The sequence below is a fragment of the Bos grunniens genome, chromosome 1, assembly GCF_055505025.1.
Source record: "Bos grunniens cultivar Pamir isolate PY7600 chromosome 1, Bosgru_T2T1.0, whole genome shotgun sequence".
NCBI lineage: Eukaryota > Metazoa > Chordata > Mammalia > Artiodactyla > Bovidae > Bos > Bos grunniens.
Window position 1 is genome coordinate 119,036,430 of NC_141165.1, and position 20,945 is coordinate 119,057,374.

Below are 20,945 nucleotides of genomic sequence, written 5' to 3' on the forward strand. Positions count from 1 at the left end.
AACACCATAAAAGATTTTAATAACAAAATTAACAAATTTCACTGAATGAACATTCATTTTATTGAAATGAACATGTTAATGAATGAACAGTATAGAACACTGTACTAATAAAGAAATATAAAATTCACATTCTTCTCAAAGCAACATAAAATATTCATAAAAACTGACCTAAAGCAAGTCAAAATAAATTTCAGAGAGCTGATATATAATTCCTTATCATAATAAAAATAAGAAAATAATAAGAAAGGCAGCCAGAAAATCTTCATATGTTTGGAAATAGAAAACAGACTTACAATAAAAAAGATGAACAATGTTTTGACTAGTGGATCCTGATAAAAATTTGACAAACCTCAGGAAAGACTGATTAACAAAAATAAAAAGAAGATATCATTATAAATCCTACAAATATTAAAAAGATAACAAGGAGATATTGTGCACAGTTCTCTGTCAGTAAGTTTGTAGACCTGGATGAAATGGGAAAATTACTAAAAACACAAACAAAAACAACACCCCCAAACTCATGGAACTGATTCAGGAAGAAAGAAAAAAGTTAAGAGTCTTATCACCATTAAAGAAACTCTATCAACATTCAAAATTCATCCCACAAAGGAAACTCCAGGCCCATATGGCTTCAATTGAAGATTCTGCCAAACACACATGGAAAAAAAATAATAATTGCAATGTTACATAAACTATTCCAGACTATATAAATGAGCCCATTATTTAATTCATTTTATGAGGCTAGAATACCCTTGATTCCAAACTCTAATACTATTTTAAGAATAAAAAATTATAGGTAGTCTCACTTATGAAATAAATAGAAAAATCTTAAGCAAAATATTATCATATAGATTCTAGAAAAATTACATATATATATATATATTTCTACATAATACATAATGGTGAAAGTTTTGTTGAAAATCCAAAAGAATCTAAAGACAAATTTTTAGACTTAACAAATTTACCAATATTGTGAAATAATAGAAAATATATAAACTCTACAAATTGGTAGACTTAATGTAATACCCAAATTAAAGTCAATGATGGTAAAATAAGGTCTACAAATATAAAAAATATGTATGTTTCTAAGGAACATACAGAGTATGAAATTCCAGAGAAATGAAACAGACCATGAAAATATGAAAACACACACTGTGGAATTTCATAGATGATGGCTCAGACAGCAAAGAACCTGCCTGTGATGCAGGAGACCCAGGTTCTATCCCTGGGTCAGGAAGATCCCCTGGAGAAGGAAATGGCCACCCATTCCAGTATTCTCACCTGGAGAATTCTATAAATAGAGAAGTCTAGCAGGCTACAGAGTCTAGCAGGCTCCTCGGGAGTCGCAAAGAGTCGGACATGACTGAGCAACTAACACACAACACAACGTAATCTAAATCAAAATCTCAACAAGTTTTTCAAGAAACTTGACAAGCTGATTCTAAAATACATATGAAAGGTGTATGAGAACACAAAAGACCCCAAATAGCCAAAGCAATCTTTATAGAAACTTGAGGCAAGGATGGTGACAGTTCTTCCCTATGATTAATGCTGTCTTTGTGTCCTGGTTAGTAAGTCTGTCCTTTTTCTAGTATTCTGACTTTGACCTCTGTCATAAATCAAATGTCCACATTAACATGGATCAAACTTTATTCTACTTAATTGCTTTACTGATCCTCATGCTAGTGATACATTAACTTAATTACCATAGTATTGGAATCATAGTATGTAGGTACAAATCATACCGCATCATAAAGAAAATAGATACCATTCCTTGACTGCATTAGCTGCTTCTCTCCTTGTCTGAAGAGGCTCAAGTAAATAGGTAGAGACAATCTTGAATTGTTCACCCAGAAAATGGCCTACCTGCTACCTTGTGGGTAGGTTAGGGGGGGTTCTCCTCTGTTATAGAAACTTGAGACACAGATATAATACATTACATAAAAAGTAATAACATCTTTCTGTAAAAGAGAAAAACAAACTCCAAAAGAGTAAAAGGGCAAGCCACAACATGGGAGAAGATATTTGTACTACAACAACAAAAACTATGAAGAGGCTGATATTTCACCCTGCGTGCAAGCTAAAAAGTAAGCCATCTAGTTTCATGGCTCTTGGCAGAAGACATGAGACTCCTGAATTAGAAATGATGGACAGTTAACTACTCACAACAATAACTGTAGCCAAGTCAAACAAGGTTTGAATTTGCCCTGTTTACCACTGGTACCTTGTGGTACTCAGTGAATATTTAAAGAAAGAATAAATGGTTAGGGAAGAACTATCACCATCCTCACCTCAAGTTTATATAAAGGAGGAGATGCCCCCCAACCTAACCCCCAGTTTGCTGGAGTGAACAATTCAAGATTCTCTTCATCTATGTGCTTCTTCAAACAAGGAAAGGAGAAACAGCTAATACAGTCAATGAATGGTATCTATTATTATTATTTTTCATTTCAGTTCAGTCACTCAGTTGTGTCCGACTCTTTGCAATCCCACGGACTACAGCACGCCAGATGTCCATCATCATTTCCCTGTCCATCATCAACTCCCAGAGCTTGCTGAAACTCATGTCCATCGAGTTGGTGATTCCATCCAACCATCTCATCCTCTGTCATCCCCTTCTCCTGCCTTCAATCTTTTCCAGCATCAGGGTCTTTTCCAATGAGTCAGTTCTTCACATCAGGTGGTCAGAATACTGGAGTTTCAGCTTCAGCATTAATCCTTTCAACGAATATGCAGGACTGATTTCCTTTTGGATGGACTGGTTGGATTCGCTTGCAGTCCAAGGGACTCTCAGGAGTCTTCTCCAACACCACAGTTCAAAACCATCAATTATTCAGCACTCAGCTTTCTTTATAGTCCAACTCTCATGTTCATACATGACTACTGGAAAAACCATAGCTTTGAGTAGATGGACCTTTTTTGGAAAAGTAATGTCTCTGCTTTTTAATATTCTGTCTAGGTTGGTCATAGCTTCTCTTCCAAGGAGCAAGCGTCTTTTAATTTTATGGCTGCAGTCACCATCTGCAGTGATTTTTGGAGCCCAAGAAAATAAAGTCTGTCGCTGTTTCCATTGTTTCCCCATCTATTTGCCATGAAGTCATGGGACCATGGCAACCCACTCCAGTGTTCTTGCCTGGAGAATCCCAGGGACGGGGGAGCCTGGTGGGCTGCCGTCTATGGGGTTGGACAGGGTCGGACACGACTGAAGCGACTTAGCAGCAGCAGCAGAAGCAGCAGCAGCATGGGACCAGATGCTTAGTTTTCTGAAAATCTCCTGAGTTTTAAGCCAACTTTTTCAATCTCCTCTTTCACTTTCATCAAGAGGCTCTTTAGTTCTTCTTCGCTTTCTGCCATAAAGGTGGTGTCATCTGCATATCTGAGGTTATTGATATTTCTCCCAGCAATCTTGATTCCAGCTTGTGCTGCATCCAGCCCAGCGTTTTGCATGATGTACTCTGCATATAAGTTAAATAAGCAGGGTGACAATATACAGCCTTGATGTACTCCTTTCCCAATTTGGAACCAGTCTGTTGTTCCATGTCCAGTTGTAATTCTTGCTTCATGACCTGCATAAAGATTTCTCAGGAGGCAGATGGTATTCCCATCTCTTGAAGAATTTTCCACAGTTTGTTGTGATCCACATAGTCAAAGGCTTTGGTGTAGATAATAAAGCAGAAGTAGATGTTTTTCTACTTATTATTTTTACTAGTAGATAAAGGCAAAATGGAAAAAAGTCACAATTCCTGAACATCACAACCTCTCTTGTTCTTTTGGACCTAGTTGAGCTCTGGCATGTTGGATCCTATCCCTTCATCCTCTTTTTAAGATTATAGCCAAGAACTTTTATTCTACTTATAAAGTATTTTTCCACATTAAGAAATCTCTTAATTAATTCCCTTCATCCTCTTAATCATATTTCCCTGCAGAAGACATAAGGGGGAGGGCTATTACTTTCTAACAGTTGGCTGGATGAGTTGACTGAGTTCCAAGACTTAGATGTAGGACTGGAATAAGAGCCTTGCACTTGGGACTCAGGTTTAAATCATGTTCCTTAATTTAGTTTCATCAGAGATGACTGGCTGGGGTTTGGGGATGAGCCTACACAAAGGACTTTCTTGTCTAATCAGATTCTCATGAATCAGAGATCTTACCTTCAAGCTTTACTAAAATAATTTCAAGTATATAAGCAATCAAGTGGCACAAGAGAAGTAGAGACATCCAATGTGGCTTAAGTCTTGCTTCTATCTCAGAATATTTTCTAGCTGAGAATAACAGATGATTTCTATAAGCAAAGTTGAGGGGTCACTTCACACATGGGGAACATTTAGGTTACATCACACGTCTCCAGTATACCTTGGGGAGTTGAATAGCTTACACAACATCCTCCAGGAAAACATGCCTCATAAATCTATAGACTCTAGGTTGTGTTTACCACAGGCAATCCTAACTAGGGACATTCTGTTCAAAGTGTGCCATAAGTAAGAGTTCTCCTCTTAGCAAAATTCATTAGTCCATTTACCAAGGAGGTCAGTTATCAACACGTTTAACTGGGTCACCTCTCCCTTCTTTCTGTGGAAGTATCTCCCTGGATCAAAAGAGAAATGGATCACAGGCCAGCTGCTAACTCCTGCCTCAAAGAATTATCAAACTCTTGCCTGGATCATTAAAAAAAAAAACTGATGTTTTCATCTCCACTAGGATATGTTTTTGTAACTATTTCTTGCATTAATGAGATTCTATCATTAGAAAGAGCTATCTTTGATACTCTTAACTACCTGAAGAGATTTTATATGATGTAGTCATTTGAAGAGTATGTTTTCAAAGACTACTTAATAATAAAATGTTACTAAATATAAATAAAATATTCCTAATGAAATAAGTGAAAAAGATATCACGTTATATATCACTATGATTTCCATTATTGTAAGTACTATATGCAGTCAAAGGAAGTAAATCCAAATAATAATAGCTTCTTTCAATGGATGGCTTATTTTCTTCTTTATATTTCTTTATATATTCTAAATGCTTTATGTGGCCTGATTACTTTCATGATTAGGAAAACTTATTAGAAAAATATCTTGAGTTTAAATACTGATATTTATCTGTTGCTTATTTTGTAAAATGTATCTTACAAAATGCCCACAGCCCATCTTTAACCTGAGCAAAGTTAGGTGTCCCTCCTTTGGTACCCTCTGCGCCCTAACCAGTCCCTCTATCACTAAATTTATACATATTTGATGATAACTTTCCTGAGGATCTTGAAGACAAGAATCATTTCATATGTATTTTAGTTATCTTCGTGTCTAGCAAAGTTCCTGACACAAAGTAGGTATTTAATAAATGCTGACAAAAACCTTATTTTCAAGATCGTCTTTTACACTGTCAATCTGCCCTTGAAACATATTTTTATGATTGAAAGTACAATGGCTAGAAAGTATAGCTATGGATATTTTCTCAACCCTTTACAATTTCAGTAAATGCTAAATATTTTGATCTATAAACTCTTATTAAAAAGAAACACGTACTTTGCCCAAGTTACAGATTTTTAATCTCAGAATTTCTGACTCCCGCCACCTCACTTAAAGAAAAAAAAAAGAAAGAGGAGGAAAACGAGGAGGAGGAGGGGAAAGGAAAAGGAGAATTAGCAGCAGCAGCAATAGTAGCAATAACATTAATAATAGCTTTTGTTTTCTGGATTCCAAACATATGACCAAGCATATAAGGGATAGTATGCAAAGTTAACTAAGTTAAACTTTAAAAAGAAAATATACACACTGCTGAAGCAGCATTGGAAATCTTCCATCCTGTTAGAACAACATGCCCAAAGATTATGCTTCTAATATATACATAGCAATTTTTGGTCACTGTGTTGATGAATGATGAAGACCACGCTCCACAGTCCACGGTATCCCTCATCTCAGCTCAAGAGCATGACAGAAGGGATGTTATTGATTTTTTAATGTTTCTTTTAAAACACAACTCTTACTGTAAGAGTAACACTTTTTAAGGACTATTATCTGAATGATTTATACAAATTTGCAAAACATTATCAAATAATCTAAGCTTCCTTTTTCAATGACTTCACAAATCCGATTTTACTTGTCAAGTAGCGAGAAAAGAAAACCAGAAGGGGTCACTATTTTAAACATGATCAATTTCCTCTGAGGAAACGGGTGACATGATACATTACTGCAATAAGACACTCATATTTTTGTTATAAATCAAACTCTTCAGTTCATGCTTTTGCATCTAAAAATTATGTAAACTTCTCTTGCACAAATGTGGCACTTTCTAAAAAGACTATGTCTATATCACTTTCAGCATCTTTTCCCATTTTGTTTTCTTAACGTAGTTAAATAAAAATGAGGCAAGAGAATCTTATTATGTGGTGTGCACATACATAGTATGTTACTGAAATGACTAGTCTCAGAAATTATTTTGAGAAATGATAATAAAAGTATACTTTCAAATGGCACTTCACTACTAGAACTGGCTTACACTCAATTAATTATTCCTTATATCTTCGTCCCATATTCTCATGATCTGAAACGTGTGCAAGAGTTGTATATATCTTATATATTTATGTTGTATAAATTTAATAGAAGATTCTAAATTTTCTACCTCTGTATGGATAAACTGAAGAGTCCTCAATAAGTGTACAATGAATTCATATGGTTTGGGATTTCCTGTCATCACGATGCCTTCCAATAAGCTTTTCATGCCAAAAAAAAGTCAGATGACTATTTTCTTGATTATGTATAATTATTCACATGCATTAATTTTTAAAAAGAATTTCTAAAAAACTGATAATATTACATATCTACTGATGTTACTCCTTTTAAAAATTTTAACATCAAGAAACTTCTTTTAACTAAGGTATTGATTTTCACTGAAGTATCACATTCATAAACAATAGGTGCAAGATTAATGTTTGGCTGTAGAATAATCAGTAATACAGTATTGGGTTTTCAAAAGCTAAAATTCTGAATATTATACATGTTGCCTATTTAATGTAAATATGAATGATTTCTGGTAAGTGAATAATAACCATGGAAGGCATAAAATATCTTTGAGCACCGTATCTGTCAGCAGACAAATGCAGAAACGTACAAATCCAATCTTTGACAAAATAGTACAAACAAAAAGCTTTCCTTATTTGCCGCTTAACTGTCCTTCTCACTTCTTTTGTCTCTTGAGTGCCATCTTCTGTCTCCAGTATCAGGCTAGGCAGTGTTTGCTTGCTTGCTTTCTAATTGTTCTTTGCAAATGCAAATAAGGATCTGTATCAATCCTTTATACCTCTGATGAAAACTCAAACACATCAATGTATTCACTCTCTTGCATGGGCTTGCATTTAAACCTTCTATTCCTTACTGGAATAAAAGGACTGCCTTTTATTAAAAGATGGTAAAGCAATAACTAGATGAGGAAGACTTGGGAGAAAAGAAATTTCTCTGTACATGACATAGTAGTAAAAGAGCTATCTTTGATGAGAAAATTACTAGAGTTTTTTTTTTTTTTTATCATTTTTTGGAGGCAAGGGCAGGAAATAGAGAGATTGTGGCTGGCAGTATCATTTTTTTTCCTTTATCTTTTTAACCTGCAAATTTGTAGATGTCAGGGAACAAGAACCATTATCTGTGACTATAGCATTGGTATCACGCTCTTTCCCCTTTAGCATCATAATCACACAGCAAGGGGCTCAGAGTTTCAACTGCTTCAAGCGGCTCTGAAACCTCTCAGGCAGACCAGCATCAGAGGCATTGAATGCAGAGTAGCTGCTCAAGGAAAAGAATGGGAGGGGGCTGGTGTGATGGTCTTTCCCAATCACGTATAATTACATGAAAACCAACATTTACTGCGATTGCTATGTCAATTCTGCAGCCTATTAATATGCTACTAAAGTGACGTGGTGCTGAAGCCATTTCTTTTAGGGAGTAAGATGATGGGAGAGAGGGGCAGACAATAAAGAGGAGCCTCAGCTGTTGGGGAACAGGGCTGTGTGGATGTGAGGTTTACAAAGATGCATGATCTTTGTGATGATGATCAAAACGTTATATGATGTCAAGGGAAATGTATTAAACATTTCTAAACAAACTAAAACCACGCTTTTATTATGTAAAACTAATACTAATCAAAATAAATCATGTGAATTGCTTTACATTTATGCCTAATTACCATGTAGTAAAATAATGATTATGTGATTATTTTTGTCAGATTAATTTTGCTATAAATTTAATTACATGTTTAAATTCTAAATATTCAGCCCTCATAATTTAGTGTTTTTAAACAATTATTTACTGACCCTACTCCCTCTTCTACAAGCCAGATATCAGACTGCATACTGGGAATAAAAACAGTAAGACAATCCTTCCTCCCATGGGGCTTAGTCTTGTTGGAAAAAAACAAGTACAAAGCAAATGTCAAACAGAAGAACTGACAATCAATGTATTTTTAAATGAAGGTAAGGACATGAAGGGAATACCAATCCCAGTCCTAGGGTATCAGGTAAGGCTTCAGTCCCTCAGAGCTGATCCCTGAAGACCCAGTAAAGTTAGCCAAAAGAGAGGGGAGAATGAGTTAGTAATCCAACAAAAGAAACAGGAAACTCACAGGCCTCAGAAATGAGACCATGCAAGGTGAGTTTGAGAAACTGCTCAGCTGGAACACAGTGCAAGAAGAGTCCTGAGATAGTAAGGTTAGTGAAACAAGAAGAGGACTTGAATATCATACTGCTGCTGCTGCTGCTAAGTCACTTCAATCATGTCCGACTCTGTGTGACCCCACAGACGGCATCCCACCAGGCTCCCCCGTCCCTGGGATTCTCCAGGCAAGAACACTGGAATGGGTTGCCATTTCCTTCTCCAGTGCATGGAAGTGAAAAGTGAAAGTGAAGATGCTCAGTCGTGTCCAACTCTTGCAGGACTGCAGCCTACCAGGCTCCTCCGTCCATGGGATTTTCCAGGCAAGAGTACTGGAGTGGGTTGCCATTGCCTTCTCTAGAATATCATACTAAGGAATTTGAAATCTTAACAGTAATAAGGACCACTGCAGACTTCAAAAAGGAGAATGACATAATCAGATTTACATTTCACATCAGATGTGGCTTTACTGTAGGGAGTAAAGTAGTAGAGCTCATACCTGGAGGTGAGCAGGGCAGTCAGAAGCCAACTGCAGTGATTTAGGTGACAGTTGCCAGGGGTTCAGGTTAGGCTATTAAGAAGAGAAAGAAGTGAATGGGCCTGAGAAATATGTAACAGGTAGAATTGAAATGTCTTAGTGATTGATTAGGTATAAGAGAAAGAGGATTTGGGGATGGATTTCTGACTCAGGCAAACGCATGATGCTATGGTATCTCAGCAAAGCGATCTATTACTGAGATAGAGAGGGGAGGAAAAGAGGCAGGTTGATGGGATTTCTATTTGATTTTTGGTGATTTTGACAGAGGAGGGGCACAGGAGAGCATTCAAAATGATGAGTTCCTCTAGAAAAATTCAGTTCTATGTGTCTGAGGAGCGTGGAGAACTCTGATAGATGACTGGATATAGAGGTGTGAGGCTAAGAAGAAAGATCTAAGCTTAGACACATATTTGGGAGACAGCATCTTATATCAGCTGAAGCCATCAGATAAACAGAGAAGAGGGCCAACATCAGCAGCTCAAGGAAACCCAAAATTTATGGGATGACCTGATTAAGAGCCAATTAGGAAAATAAGTAGGAAGAAAGCCAGTAAAGCACATGATCACAAAAATCAGGGAAAGGAATATTTTAAGAAGGAACAAGTAGTCAACAAAGTCAAGTACAAAAGAAAATGTAGACTGGTATAGCCATTTACAATTCAATAATCTGTACCTATTCAAATGTCTGATTCTTAATTCCATTTCTTGATGTCATCCTGCGTGTCCAATGAGACAAAGAATAGTTTATAGAAGTAAAAAATAAAGAATGTAAATATCCCAAAACAGAGAATTAACTCAAATATTATAGACTAACCTTGTTGAATATGTCACAGAACTTGAAGAGAACAAAATAGATTTATGAGAATAAGGCTTTAATGAATGTTGAATACAAGAAGAAGCCAGTTTCAGAACAATGCATACATGATAACAGCTGTTATTTTTTAACATATTTCCCTATGTATATGTAAGAAAAGCTACAGAAAGAGTTGGAAGAGTATACACCAAAGTCCAACAGTCAACTTTGTGAAGAAAGCTGGTATTTTGTTGGGTCTCTGGTCAAGGAGACCTTTTGCTTCATTTGTATTTTTTTTTAATTTTTACAGTGAAAATGTTTCCATGTAACAGTTGTATAATAAAACACATTTTAAATGCTATCAAGAGATCAAACAAAACTAAAATTGAGAAATAACAATGAATTTAATGGTTGTTTAGTAACTTTAATAAGCATAGATTTGGAAGAATAAAAGGAATAGAGGTTAGATTATAATGAATTGAGACAAAACAGAAGGAAAAGCAGTACACAGAATACAAAACAGAAAGTGTGGTATGGTACAGAAAGAAAAAGAAGTGAAAGAAAGATTTTTTATGAGAAGGAAGAAAAATGATATTCTCAGGCAGCCTCGCTGCTGATAGGTTAAAAAAAATTAGAGATAACAAAGCTAATAAGGCACCAAAAGACCTGGTGCCTGTTGCAGTGTCAGGCATAACAATGGCAGAGTCTGGAATAACAGGAGTAACTTACTAAAGAGCCAGATCAAGGAAGTTTAGGTGAGAAAAAAAGATTTATTATGGTTGGATCTATGCAAAAACCCAAAACTAATAACCAAAGAGAAGAGAAAGGTGGAAAAGAATTCTCAAAATATCTTAGGGTTATAGCAAATGAAGGGCTGACATTGGAAGAATACAAATAAATAGTCTAATTGCAAGATGAGAAATGTTTTAAGGACCGGCTGGTTGGTGCTACCTGGAATGACCAGAATGAGCTGAGACATAATCTGGTACAAAAACAAGACTATGTATTAGTGTCGGTTGTTAACACTTAGGAAATGGTGTATGTTCATTGCTATGAATCAATCGGAAGTTGGAAGTAAAGCATGTTGTCAGCAGGGCGTATCAACTATTACTCATTCTCCTTCAACATGTAAGAAGTGATGAGTGATAAAGCATCATTTAAGTATATTTAACATAGTCCAAGAATTTTGGTTCAGCATTAAACAGTAGGAATTGCTTAGGATTAGGGTATAAATATAAATCTCTTTTGAAACCAAAGCAGGATGTCCCCAAATGGCTTTGTTCTGAAGAAACCAAGTCTCTCTTGGTGGTCATGCCTTTCTGGAAGTCTTAGAGGAGAGATAAGTGCTAACAACAATCTAAAACTTCTTACTCACCCAGAACAATGTGTCCTTACTGAAAAAAAGAAAAAAGAAAAAAAAAAACATCCTGGTCCAAAGCTACTCTTACAGAGGGGCTATTCACATCCTGGTGAAAGAATAGTGTGATGAACCCTATGCTTTGGATGGTCCTGATAAGCAAACAACTTTAAATCACAATAAAATCATTTGTGTCCTTTAAAAGACAATGCATACCAACACTGGATTTCATCGAGGGGGTGGTGAGTGGGAGGGCAGAGGTGACATTACAACATGAGACTCAAAAGGAAGAGACTGAGAATTTTCTGGGTGCAGACGTCAGAGAATTAATTATTGACACCTACACAGGAAACTCTCCATTTGGGCACTGCCCTGCGTCATGTTTTGTCATGCCTACTGAAATTATATTAGAAACCAAAATAAATTTTTGTATTAATAGCTCTCACCTTAAGAGTTCCATCTGTAGAAGAGGCAAATTTCTCCTTTGGCTTATCCTACAGGCAGCCTTCTGAGAATCAGAAGAGAACAACCAACTTCGATCATTTGAACATGGAGCATCAACTAACACCTATAGAAAAAAATGACACGTAAGCCAAGCATGCACAGAAAACATATCCTCAGACACAAAGTATATAGGGGAGCTACATAAATTGTGGCAAAAATTAGCAAATAAATAAGTAAATTTATTTTAAAACTGAAAATACACCATGGTAAGTTGTTTACAACATTTCTTCACTAATACCTTACAAAAGAATCTCCTGTGACTTTCAGCATTTAGGTCTTTTTCAGTGGAGAAGGGGAATGAGAGGACTAAAAGTCTACTACTGTCTACTAATATTTCATATTCTTGTTGACTACAGCAAAAACTTTTACAAAAGTTACTCATTTTATTTTTTTAAAGTTACTCATTTTAAACAGACGTTACTATATTCCTGAATTCTCAGCATTTCTATTTAAGAACTAACAATTCAATTTCAGTTTACTGAAATGCTGTCTTTTTCTTCCACTGCCGTACTCTGATACGAAATGCTACCGAATTAAAGCAATACAGTGCACATGTTTGTGTACTGACTCAAGATAATATCTGATCTCTTCCTGAGTATCTTTGAGGTACCTGGAAATAAAAAGCATTCTATAATCCCCAATCCCAATGTTACTGCTTCCTTTGAACATGCTGACCATCAAATAAAAACTGCTTCCATGTTCACTTTATCAGCATTTCCCAGGGTATGGAGAAACTGTATCCAGCTATGTCTGGAAGCAGATGGGAAATAACCACAACAAAGCAACATAACAGTAGTATCACCCGGAGTCTATCGGTCTGTCACAATGTAACAAAAGTACCTTGTCAAAGGTTTCAGGCTGGGCATCTCCCATTTCTCTGCCATCCAATTCAGACACTTTAATTACATTTACCAAAGGCTGTGGGATGAAAGATTCTAAGGTCTGCCTCAGCCACCTCAATCTCAGGCTATCGTATTCATTACAATGAAGATAACCTAAATATAAAGGATTAAAAAGTTTTTTAAAAAAATGAACACAATCGAATTGTTAAATTTCCACTTTTGATCAAATCAATTTCAGAAATACATTGGTTCATCATAATTATACAGGAACAGGGCTGAGAGGTAAACATTATGATTGTCTTATTTTTAAAGACTTAAGTACACTCACAAACACTTCATAAAACATTTACCATAGTCATACCTACAGAGCCTCTCAGAAGCTCTCACCATTTATTCATTCAAATTTAATTCTGAAGGTAAAAACCTTTAGAGAAGTATAGATTCCTAAAGATATACTATACAACCAATACCTTAGACACAGTTCTCTCCTAAAGCTCTTAAGAGTAAATGATATATAAAGTTCCTTCCAGGTCAGAACACCTCGATTTTAAATAAAGGAAGGTATGTGGCATGTGGAAAAAAGCATGTAAAGTGTAACTGGCTTTATGATAAGAAAGGCATAGGCTCAAATTAAGAATTGTGAGACTCTGGAAAACTGATTCAGCTCTCCTAAAGAGTCTCACTTTCCTTATCTGTAAAATGGGGGCTATAATAGTGAAGGAGTTTAGAACACTCCACTCCAAAATATGCTGCTTTGGCATACTGATTATTTTGAGTAAAAAGCACTTTAATAACAGCAGATGTGGGAAGGGCATTGTGACCTATCTTTTTCTTACTGAAAGCAGGAGATGAACTCCCATGTGAAAGATACCCTCCCTATAGCAAGAGGAAAGAATATTCTTATCACCAGAGATAGGGAGTCAAGGCCAAGAGAAAAAATACGTGTATGCTTTACTCCTGTCACCCTGTCTTATGTCAGCCACTGCCAGAAGCCCTAATAGGATACAGGAGAAATTTTACTACCCCTACCTTACAAAGTGGTTGTTAAGATGAAATGCTACACCTTAAACTTATACAGTACTGTATGTCGATTGTATCTCAATGAAACTAGAAGGAAAAAAAAAAAAGATTAACTGTGATAATTTAGTAACATATCTAGCATGTGTGATGTGCTTAGTCACTCAGTCATGTCTGACTCTGCAACCCCATGGACTGTAGCCTGCCAGCCTCCTCTGTCCATGGAATTCTCCAGGCAAGAATACTGGAGTAGGTAGTTGTTCCCTTCTTCAGGGGATCTTCCCAACCCAGGGATCGAACTCAGGTCTCCCGCATTGCAGTCAGATTCTTTACCATCTGAGCCACGAGGAAGCCCATATCTATCTAGCATAGAACTACAAAAGGAGTAACAAGAAATGTTCATAATGTTAGTGTAAGTTGCTCATTCATGTCCGACTCTTTGAGAACCAACAGACTGTAGGGCGCCAGGCTCCTCTGTCCATGGAATTCTCCAGGCAAGAATACTGGAGTGGGTTGCCATTCCCTTTTCCAGGGGATCTTCCCAACCCAGGGACTGAACCCAGGTCTCCTGCATTGCAGGCAGATTCTTTACCATCTGAGCCATCAGGGAAGCCCATTCTTTCATCAACAGTTCTTTTAGCATTTAACTGCAAAAGTAGTAACAAGAAATGTTCATAATGATTGCTAACAACACATGTAGTAGCAGTGGCTTCCCTGGTGGCTCAGTTGGTAAAGTCTGCCTGTAGTGTGGGAGACCTGGGTTTGATCCCTGGGTGGGGAAGATCCCCTGGAGAAGGAAATGGCAACCCACTCCAGTAGTATTCTCGTCTGGAGAATTTCATGGACAGAGGAGCCTGGTGGGCTCTAGTCCATGGAGTCACAAAGAGTTGGACATGACTGAGTGACTAATTTTCACTTTTCTTATAGTGGTAATTATTATCTTGAGTCCCTATTAAGGGCTAGGCACTGTTCTAAGACTTTATATGTAGTAACGTACTTAATCCTCACAAACCTCAAGTAGATGATTTTATTATCATTTCTCTTTTTTCTGATAAGGAAACCGAGGCAAAGAGAAGTTAAGCAATTTGCTCAGGTTTACACAGCAGGAAACCAAGATCCCTTGGTTCCAGAGCCCACCTACTTTTCAGCACCATGCTATGCTGCTTCTCAGAAATAGAAGGTATTTAGCAAATTGTTCTCTCCCTAAAAAAAAGTGTTTTGTTTTTCCTATAGTTAAATATATATTTATCAATGTTTATATATATTTATTATAGTAACATAAAATTCATATAATATTAAAGACAAGTATTTTTCAAATGCACAAAAGTATAAAGAACACCAAAAATTACCTAAAATTCAGTCTTCAAATAAGCATCATTTAACATTTTCATTAAATAATCCTACCATATCTCTTTATGTCTACACTTACATATAAAACCAATATAAATGGAATTGTATTTTTGTAGTGTCTTTTTTCCATCTTACTCTTTATCTCCCCACTCTGTCAACTGCCCAACCACCCATCAAAAGGAACCTATATTATTAATCTGATATACATATGCTTATATAATTATCTGCATATACAGAATTTTATTTACACACTTTTTTGTCTCCTGACTTTCCACATGTCAATACTTCAAAGGTAATACCACCAATCAATCAGCAGAGATGCAAATCATTTTTAAAGGTTGATGAATAGTATATAGAAAAAAAATGTGTCCTCTTTTATTCAACCATTGCCAATTTCTGGGCATTCACACAACTGTCATTTATAATAATATACTTTTGAACTGTGGTGTTGGAGAAGATTCTTGAGAGTCCCTTGGACTGCAAGGAGATCCAACCAGTCCACCCTAAAAGAATTCAGCCCTGAATGTTCATTGGAAAGACTGATGCTGAAACTGAAACTCCAATACTTTGACCACCTGATGTGAAGAACTGACTCATTTCATGGCTGCAGCCACTGTTCACAATGATTTTGGAGCCTAAGAAAATAAAATCTGTCACTGCTCCCATTTTCCCCCTTCTATTTGCCATGAAGTGGTGGAATTGGATGCCATGATCTAAGTTTTTTGAATGTTGAGTTTCAAGCTAGCTTTTTCAGTCTCCTCTTTCACCTCCATCAAGAGGCTTTTTAGTTCCTTTTCATTTTCTGCAATTAGAGTGGTATCATCTGTATATCTGAGGTTGTTGCTATTTCTCCCAGCTATGTTGATTCCAGCTTGCAATTCCTCCAGCCTGGCACTTCGTATCATGTATTCTGCATATAAGTTAAATAAGAAGGGTGACGTTATACAGTGCTGACATACTCCTTTCCCAATTTTGAACCAGTCCATTGTTCCATGTCCAGCTCTAATTGTTGTTTCTTGACTTGCATACAGGTTTCTCAGAAGACAAGTAATGTGGTCTGATACTCCCATCTCTTCAAGAATTGTCTACAGTTTGTAGTGATCCACACAGTCAAAGGCTTTGGCATAGTCAATGAAGCAAAAGTAGATTTATTTCTGACTACTTTGCTTTCTCCATGATCCAACAAATGTTGGCAATTTGATCTCTGATTTCTCTGCCTCTTCGAAACCCATCTTGTACATCTTTAGTTCTCTGTTCCCATAGTGCTGAAGCCTAGCTTGAAGGATTTTGAACTCAGAGGATGGTATCAATTTAGGGAGCGGTTTCAGAAAGGAGTAGAAAATCACCTTAAAGCTTCATTTGTACAGGTAGAACATTCTTTTTTTAGTCTACATTGTTTATTTTGGGTGGTTTTTGGAGGATTCACTAATGCAACCTACGGATAGGTGTCTGAAAGCTTTTGTCTTAGCCTAAAATTACTAGAAAACAGCCTAAGACAAAAGTTTACATCACAGAAGGGTACGATCCCAGGGAAGCAAGACTGAGAAATAAAAGGAAGTAAATCATGCAAGGAGGGAGCAAAAATGTAAGAGGGTTTGTAATCAAGCTGGCTATGGCTTTGTTCAGTTAAATTTCATTCCACTTTTCTTTTTTCTGGTTTAAATATCTTATATTCTATTTCTGTTCTTTTAGTGGTAACCCTAAAGCATTTAACATGCATATGTAAAAGAAAAACCTAAAATAAATCAATCTACACCATTTTTCCTAAAAGATGCAAGAATCTCATAACATTTCCTCCTAAATAAGATGCTATTGCACTGTATATTGGGATTTGCGCTTATATTTTTTAACTGTATAAAATGTTATTATCATTGTCTTCTATATCCAATGACTGTTAGATTTTCCCCATGTATTTCTCACTTTCTTCTTTCTTCAATTATTTTTGTATCTTCCATTTTCCACCTAGGATGGCTTTCCCTTTTCCTTCAGAATTGCTCGTGACAAACTCTACTCTTGCTCTCTGCCTAAAAGAAAAGTCTAATTCACTTTTTCTCTTCAAGGATATTTTGATGAATGTATTTCTGGATTGACACTCATCTTTTCTTAGCACATTGAAAACATCATTCCTCTGAATGCCAGCTTCCATTATTACACTTAGAGGTCATTCTTCAGGCCAACTGTTGTCCTTTGAAGGTAGACTGTCTTCTCTGGCTGCTATTAAGATGGTTTTTTATTTTCATAATTCTGCAACTTCACTATAATGGTCTATACTGGCTTAGCTCTGGTTACAAAGTTTCAGAGGTTATGTCCACTCTTCCCCTACCACTAAAACTGAAAACAATCTTCCTTTCAGTTCTTTGGAGAGGACAATTTCTTCCTAGTTTACCTTATTGCAGGGAAAAGTATTTTGGAGTCTCAGGTTTATACAAGTTAATCTCCTAATAGATGCTTTAATTGAGCACACTCTGGCTTCTTTTATCCACACATGTTCATGAAGCAGTAAGTTTTCCAGGTGAAGCAAAAAAAAAAAAAAGCTCTCAAGTGAAAACCCAGCTTCAATGCTCAATTTACCTCCCAGGTTCTCAAACTGTTAACTTTCGGCCACTGAGTATTTGGAGAACATTGACAGACTTTAAAAGATTTTGCTTTTCTTTAATATTATATCCCACACTTTTAAGTTATTTTCAACAGGAGAGTTGGCTAAAACACACCGTTTGTCATATCACAGGAAACAGACGTCTTAGTTACCTCTCTATCCTTCAGAGCTCTACACCTACCATGCAATGCCTCACACAGAGTATGTGCTCACCAAATGTGGCTCATATGATGTAAAATATGGCATTATGATAAAGATATTTAAATTGCTAAAACTGAAAATCAGGGCAGCTTTTCATTAAATTGTAGCTTTAGTCAAGATCCTCAATTCAGCATTTTAAAGTAACTCTCAGTTGAAATACAGCTTTATGCTATATTACAGTTTGGTCTAGACAGATTTTATCTGAAATAGGATTAGACTGGTTAAACTTTAAAAAATATATAATATAAGGCATTACAATCCAAGTTTCATATACACACATACACACAGACTCACTACATTGAGAAAAAATTAATTTTCAAGCTTAAATTGCCAAAAATAAACCAAATCTTTTTTTTTTTTTCTCATCTAAGTAGAAAAAGGGATAAATTTAACAAATTCTTGAAAAAGCCATTGAGGTTTTTCATGAATAGCATTTGGAGTCTCAGCTTTACTTTTTCTTTTTTCTACTACATGCTCAAAATTATCACTGTTGTTATTATTTCCAAAAAGAAGATCCATCTAATGCAGGGAGTTCTTGGAAGGCTTTCTAGGAAAGCTGATTTCTGAGTGAAAACCTGAAGAATGGAAAAGAATTAGCAAAGGGGAAGAAGGGGAAAATGGTACCTGTAGGGTGTGCAAAAGGCTCAGAGGGAGAAGGGCAAAAGCAATTCAGTAAAGACTCTGACTAACGTTCTCTATCACCAAAAGCTAACGAGATGTAAAAAGGGTATTATTGACAGCAAAGAGAATTTCATGTCAACCCTCAGCAAGAAAGTTGATCAAGCCACTCTATCAAACTGGGTCATTCTTAACTTCTTAATGCTTTCCTATTCAGAATCAAAGGTAGTTTTTTTTTTTTTTTTTTCCTCTTTTTTTATGAACACCAGGACATTACAAAGCCTCCACTGACAAAAACAGAACAATAAAAAACAATGGACAGTCCCTCACCATGCTAACAGGTAGGAGCAGCTAGACCAGAAGAGTAGACTAATTTTTTTTAATCATCCTAAAATATGAGCTTTTCAATTATTCAAAGCTGTGAGCCTCCTGACCCAGAATAAAGGCCAGTACTGATCTGAAGAAATTCAGAGGATAAATGCACATTTAGTGCAGCCATCATTTTAAGTTTTGCTTATAAAAGCTTTTTTTTTAGCATGGCATCTGCATTCCAGATTCAAGCACTGTAGCTAACCTAATTTGGGATTTGAGCATCAGCATGAAGACATCTGTACTTCTTAGTAAACCATTATCATTAGCCCTTCTTAGATGAAAAGCTACTTTACTTGGACTACTGCCTGTAACTCATTGCCCTTGATGTAAGAACAGGAAGATTCTTCTATACTTCAAACTTCTAGAATATATCCATTTGCCTTTGGATTCTTAATCTGAATTTCTTTACCATAAATATGTTAAATATTTATAGCCTACTAATGAGGATAGGATAGCCTACTAATAGGATAAAAATGCCCTCTTTTCAAAATGCTACCCAAATTTGGCATTTCTCTTCCATTTTTCACAATACTAAAAATTCTATATTTAAGACTGACGTAACAAACAAAATAAGCATGCTATCAAAGAATAGAGGGTAAAAGTAGTAGCAAATACTCCTTATAACACAATTCCATAAAATTTCATTTTCAGCTCAAATTATAAAAATAACAGAATAAACTTACAAAATAATCTCTTATGTTGTGATTTCTTACCAAAAAAAACAAAAACAAAACACAGCAAGTTTCAATAAGTTTTAACCACAATTTGAAAACACACAGTATTTTTACACCTAAAATATACATTTAACTGGTATACTTATACCAACGCCTAGTATAGGATTCAGAGTTCTCATAAAAATGTTTATAAACTATTTCAATAGGAATGCTATCAAAGGAAGATATATATTAGCAGTTCTCAAACTAGGATACATACATACATACATACATGTCCTGGGGATACATAACAACTTTTAAGGGATAAGCATCTTAATAGCCTAACCTGAACCCCTGGCAACTGTCACCTAAATCACTGCAACTGGCTTCTTCTGACTGCCCTGCTCACCTCCAGGTATGAGCTCTACTACTTCACTCCCTACACCAAAGCCACATCTGATGTGAAATGTAAATCTGATCGTGTCATTCTCCTTTTTAAAGTCTGCAGTGGTTTCTCATTACTGTTAAGATTTCAAATTCCTTAGTATGATATTCTGGAGAAGGCAATGGCAACCCCCTCCAGTATTCTTCCTGGAAAATCCCATGGATGGAGGAGCCTGGTAGGCTGCAGGCCATGGAGTTGCTAAGAGTCGGACACAACTGAGCGACTTCGTTTTCACTTTTCACTTTCATGCATTGGAGAAGGAAATGGCAACCCACTCCAGTGTTCTTGCCTGGAGAATCCCAGGGATGGTGGAGCCTGGTGTGCTGCCGTCTATGGGGTCGCACAGAGTCGGACATGACTGAAGCAACTTAGCAGCAGTAGCAGCAGCAGGCTTAGATAGTTTCAAAGGAATCAATTTTCAGATCTTAAAAAAGGAGAACACCTCTGGTCAAGGCTTCTTAAAAAAGGAGAACACCTCTGGTCAAGGCTTCTCCTAGCTCTTCACCAACTTTATAAATAAGGAGCACACTCCCCACCCATCCAGAATCTTATTACAGCAAGTTGGGCCAGGGCACAGAAACCCCCCAGAGCACTCCAAACAAACGCAGTTCAGCACACTAGTGCTTTGGCTGAGAAAGTGAATAAGTCTTCTAATTAGGCAACACAGTCTTTTAAAATTGGTTTCCAATCGTTTGCCTTCTTCAAAATCAAAAACAGACCTAGTGCTTACATAGGTTTACATAGTTCTTACATTGGTTTACATAGAGTGTTTATATAGTAGATGATTAAAATAATGCTTAGTGAACGAGATCTATGTGATTAGGGTTATAATTCAGGAGTTTAAAGAACTAGTGAGATTACTATAACACAATTCTCACCATTTCATCTTTTCATCTCTGTGAACAGCATTTGCACTTATAAAAACAAAACTATCAAACAAAAACCAGATAGAATTGAGGCTGAAACCCGTCTCATCTTGCCATAAGTAATTTTCACCCAGGGAAATCTGAAGTAATAG

General features: G+C 36.3%; 1 protein-coding gene across 5 annotated transcripts in view; it reads right to left on the bottom strand.

The window, feature by feature from the left end:
• Positions 1–20,945, bottom strand: part of NSUN3 (NOP2/Sun RNA methyltransferase 3) — a 60,928-nt gene that overhangs the window by 29,113 nt on the left and 10,870 nt on the right. Inside the window, exons 4-7 of one of the 5 annotated variants that reach the window (XR_015134724.1) lie at positions 12,674–12,828; positions 11,776–11,897; positions 9,142–9,213; positions 37–644 (exon numbers count right to left, since the gene is read on the bottom strand). Coding sequence is in view for 3 of the 5 variants with exons in the window: in XM_086321379.1 (XP_086177505.1) it covers positions 3,690–3,705; positions 11,776–11,897; positions 12,674–12,828 (293 nt within the window). In the remaining 2 variants the exon portion in view is untranslated. Of the gene's footprint in view, positions 1–36; positions 3,706–9,141; positions 9,214–11,775; positions 11,898–12,673; positions 12,829–20,945 lie in introns of those variants that run through there. The other 4 variants (XR_015134723.1, XM_086321389.1, XM_086321379.1 and 1 more) reach the window with 4 other exon arrangements.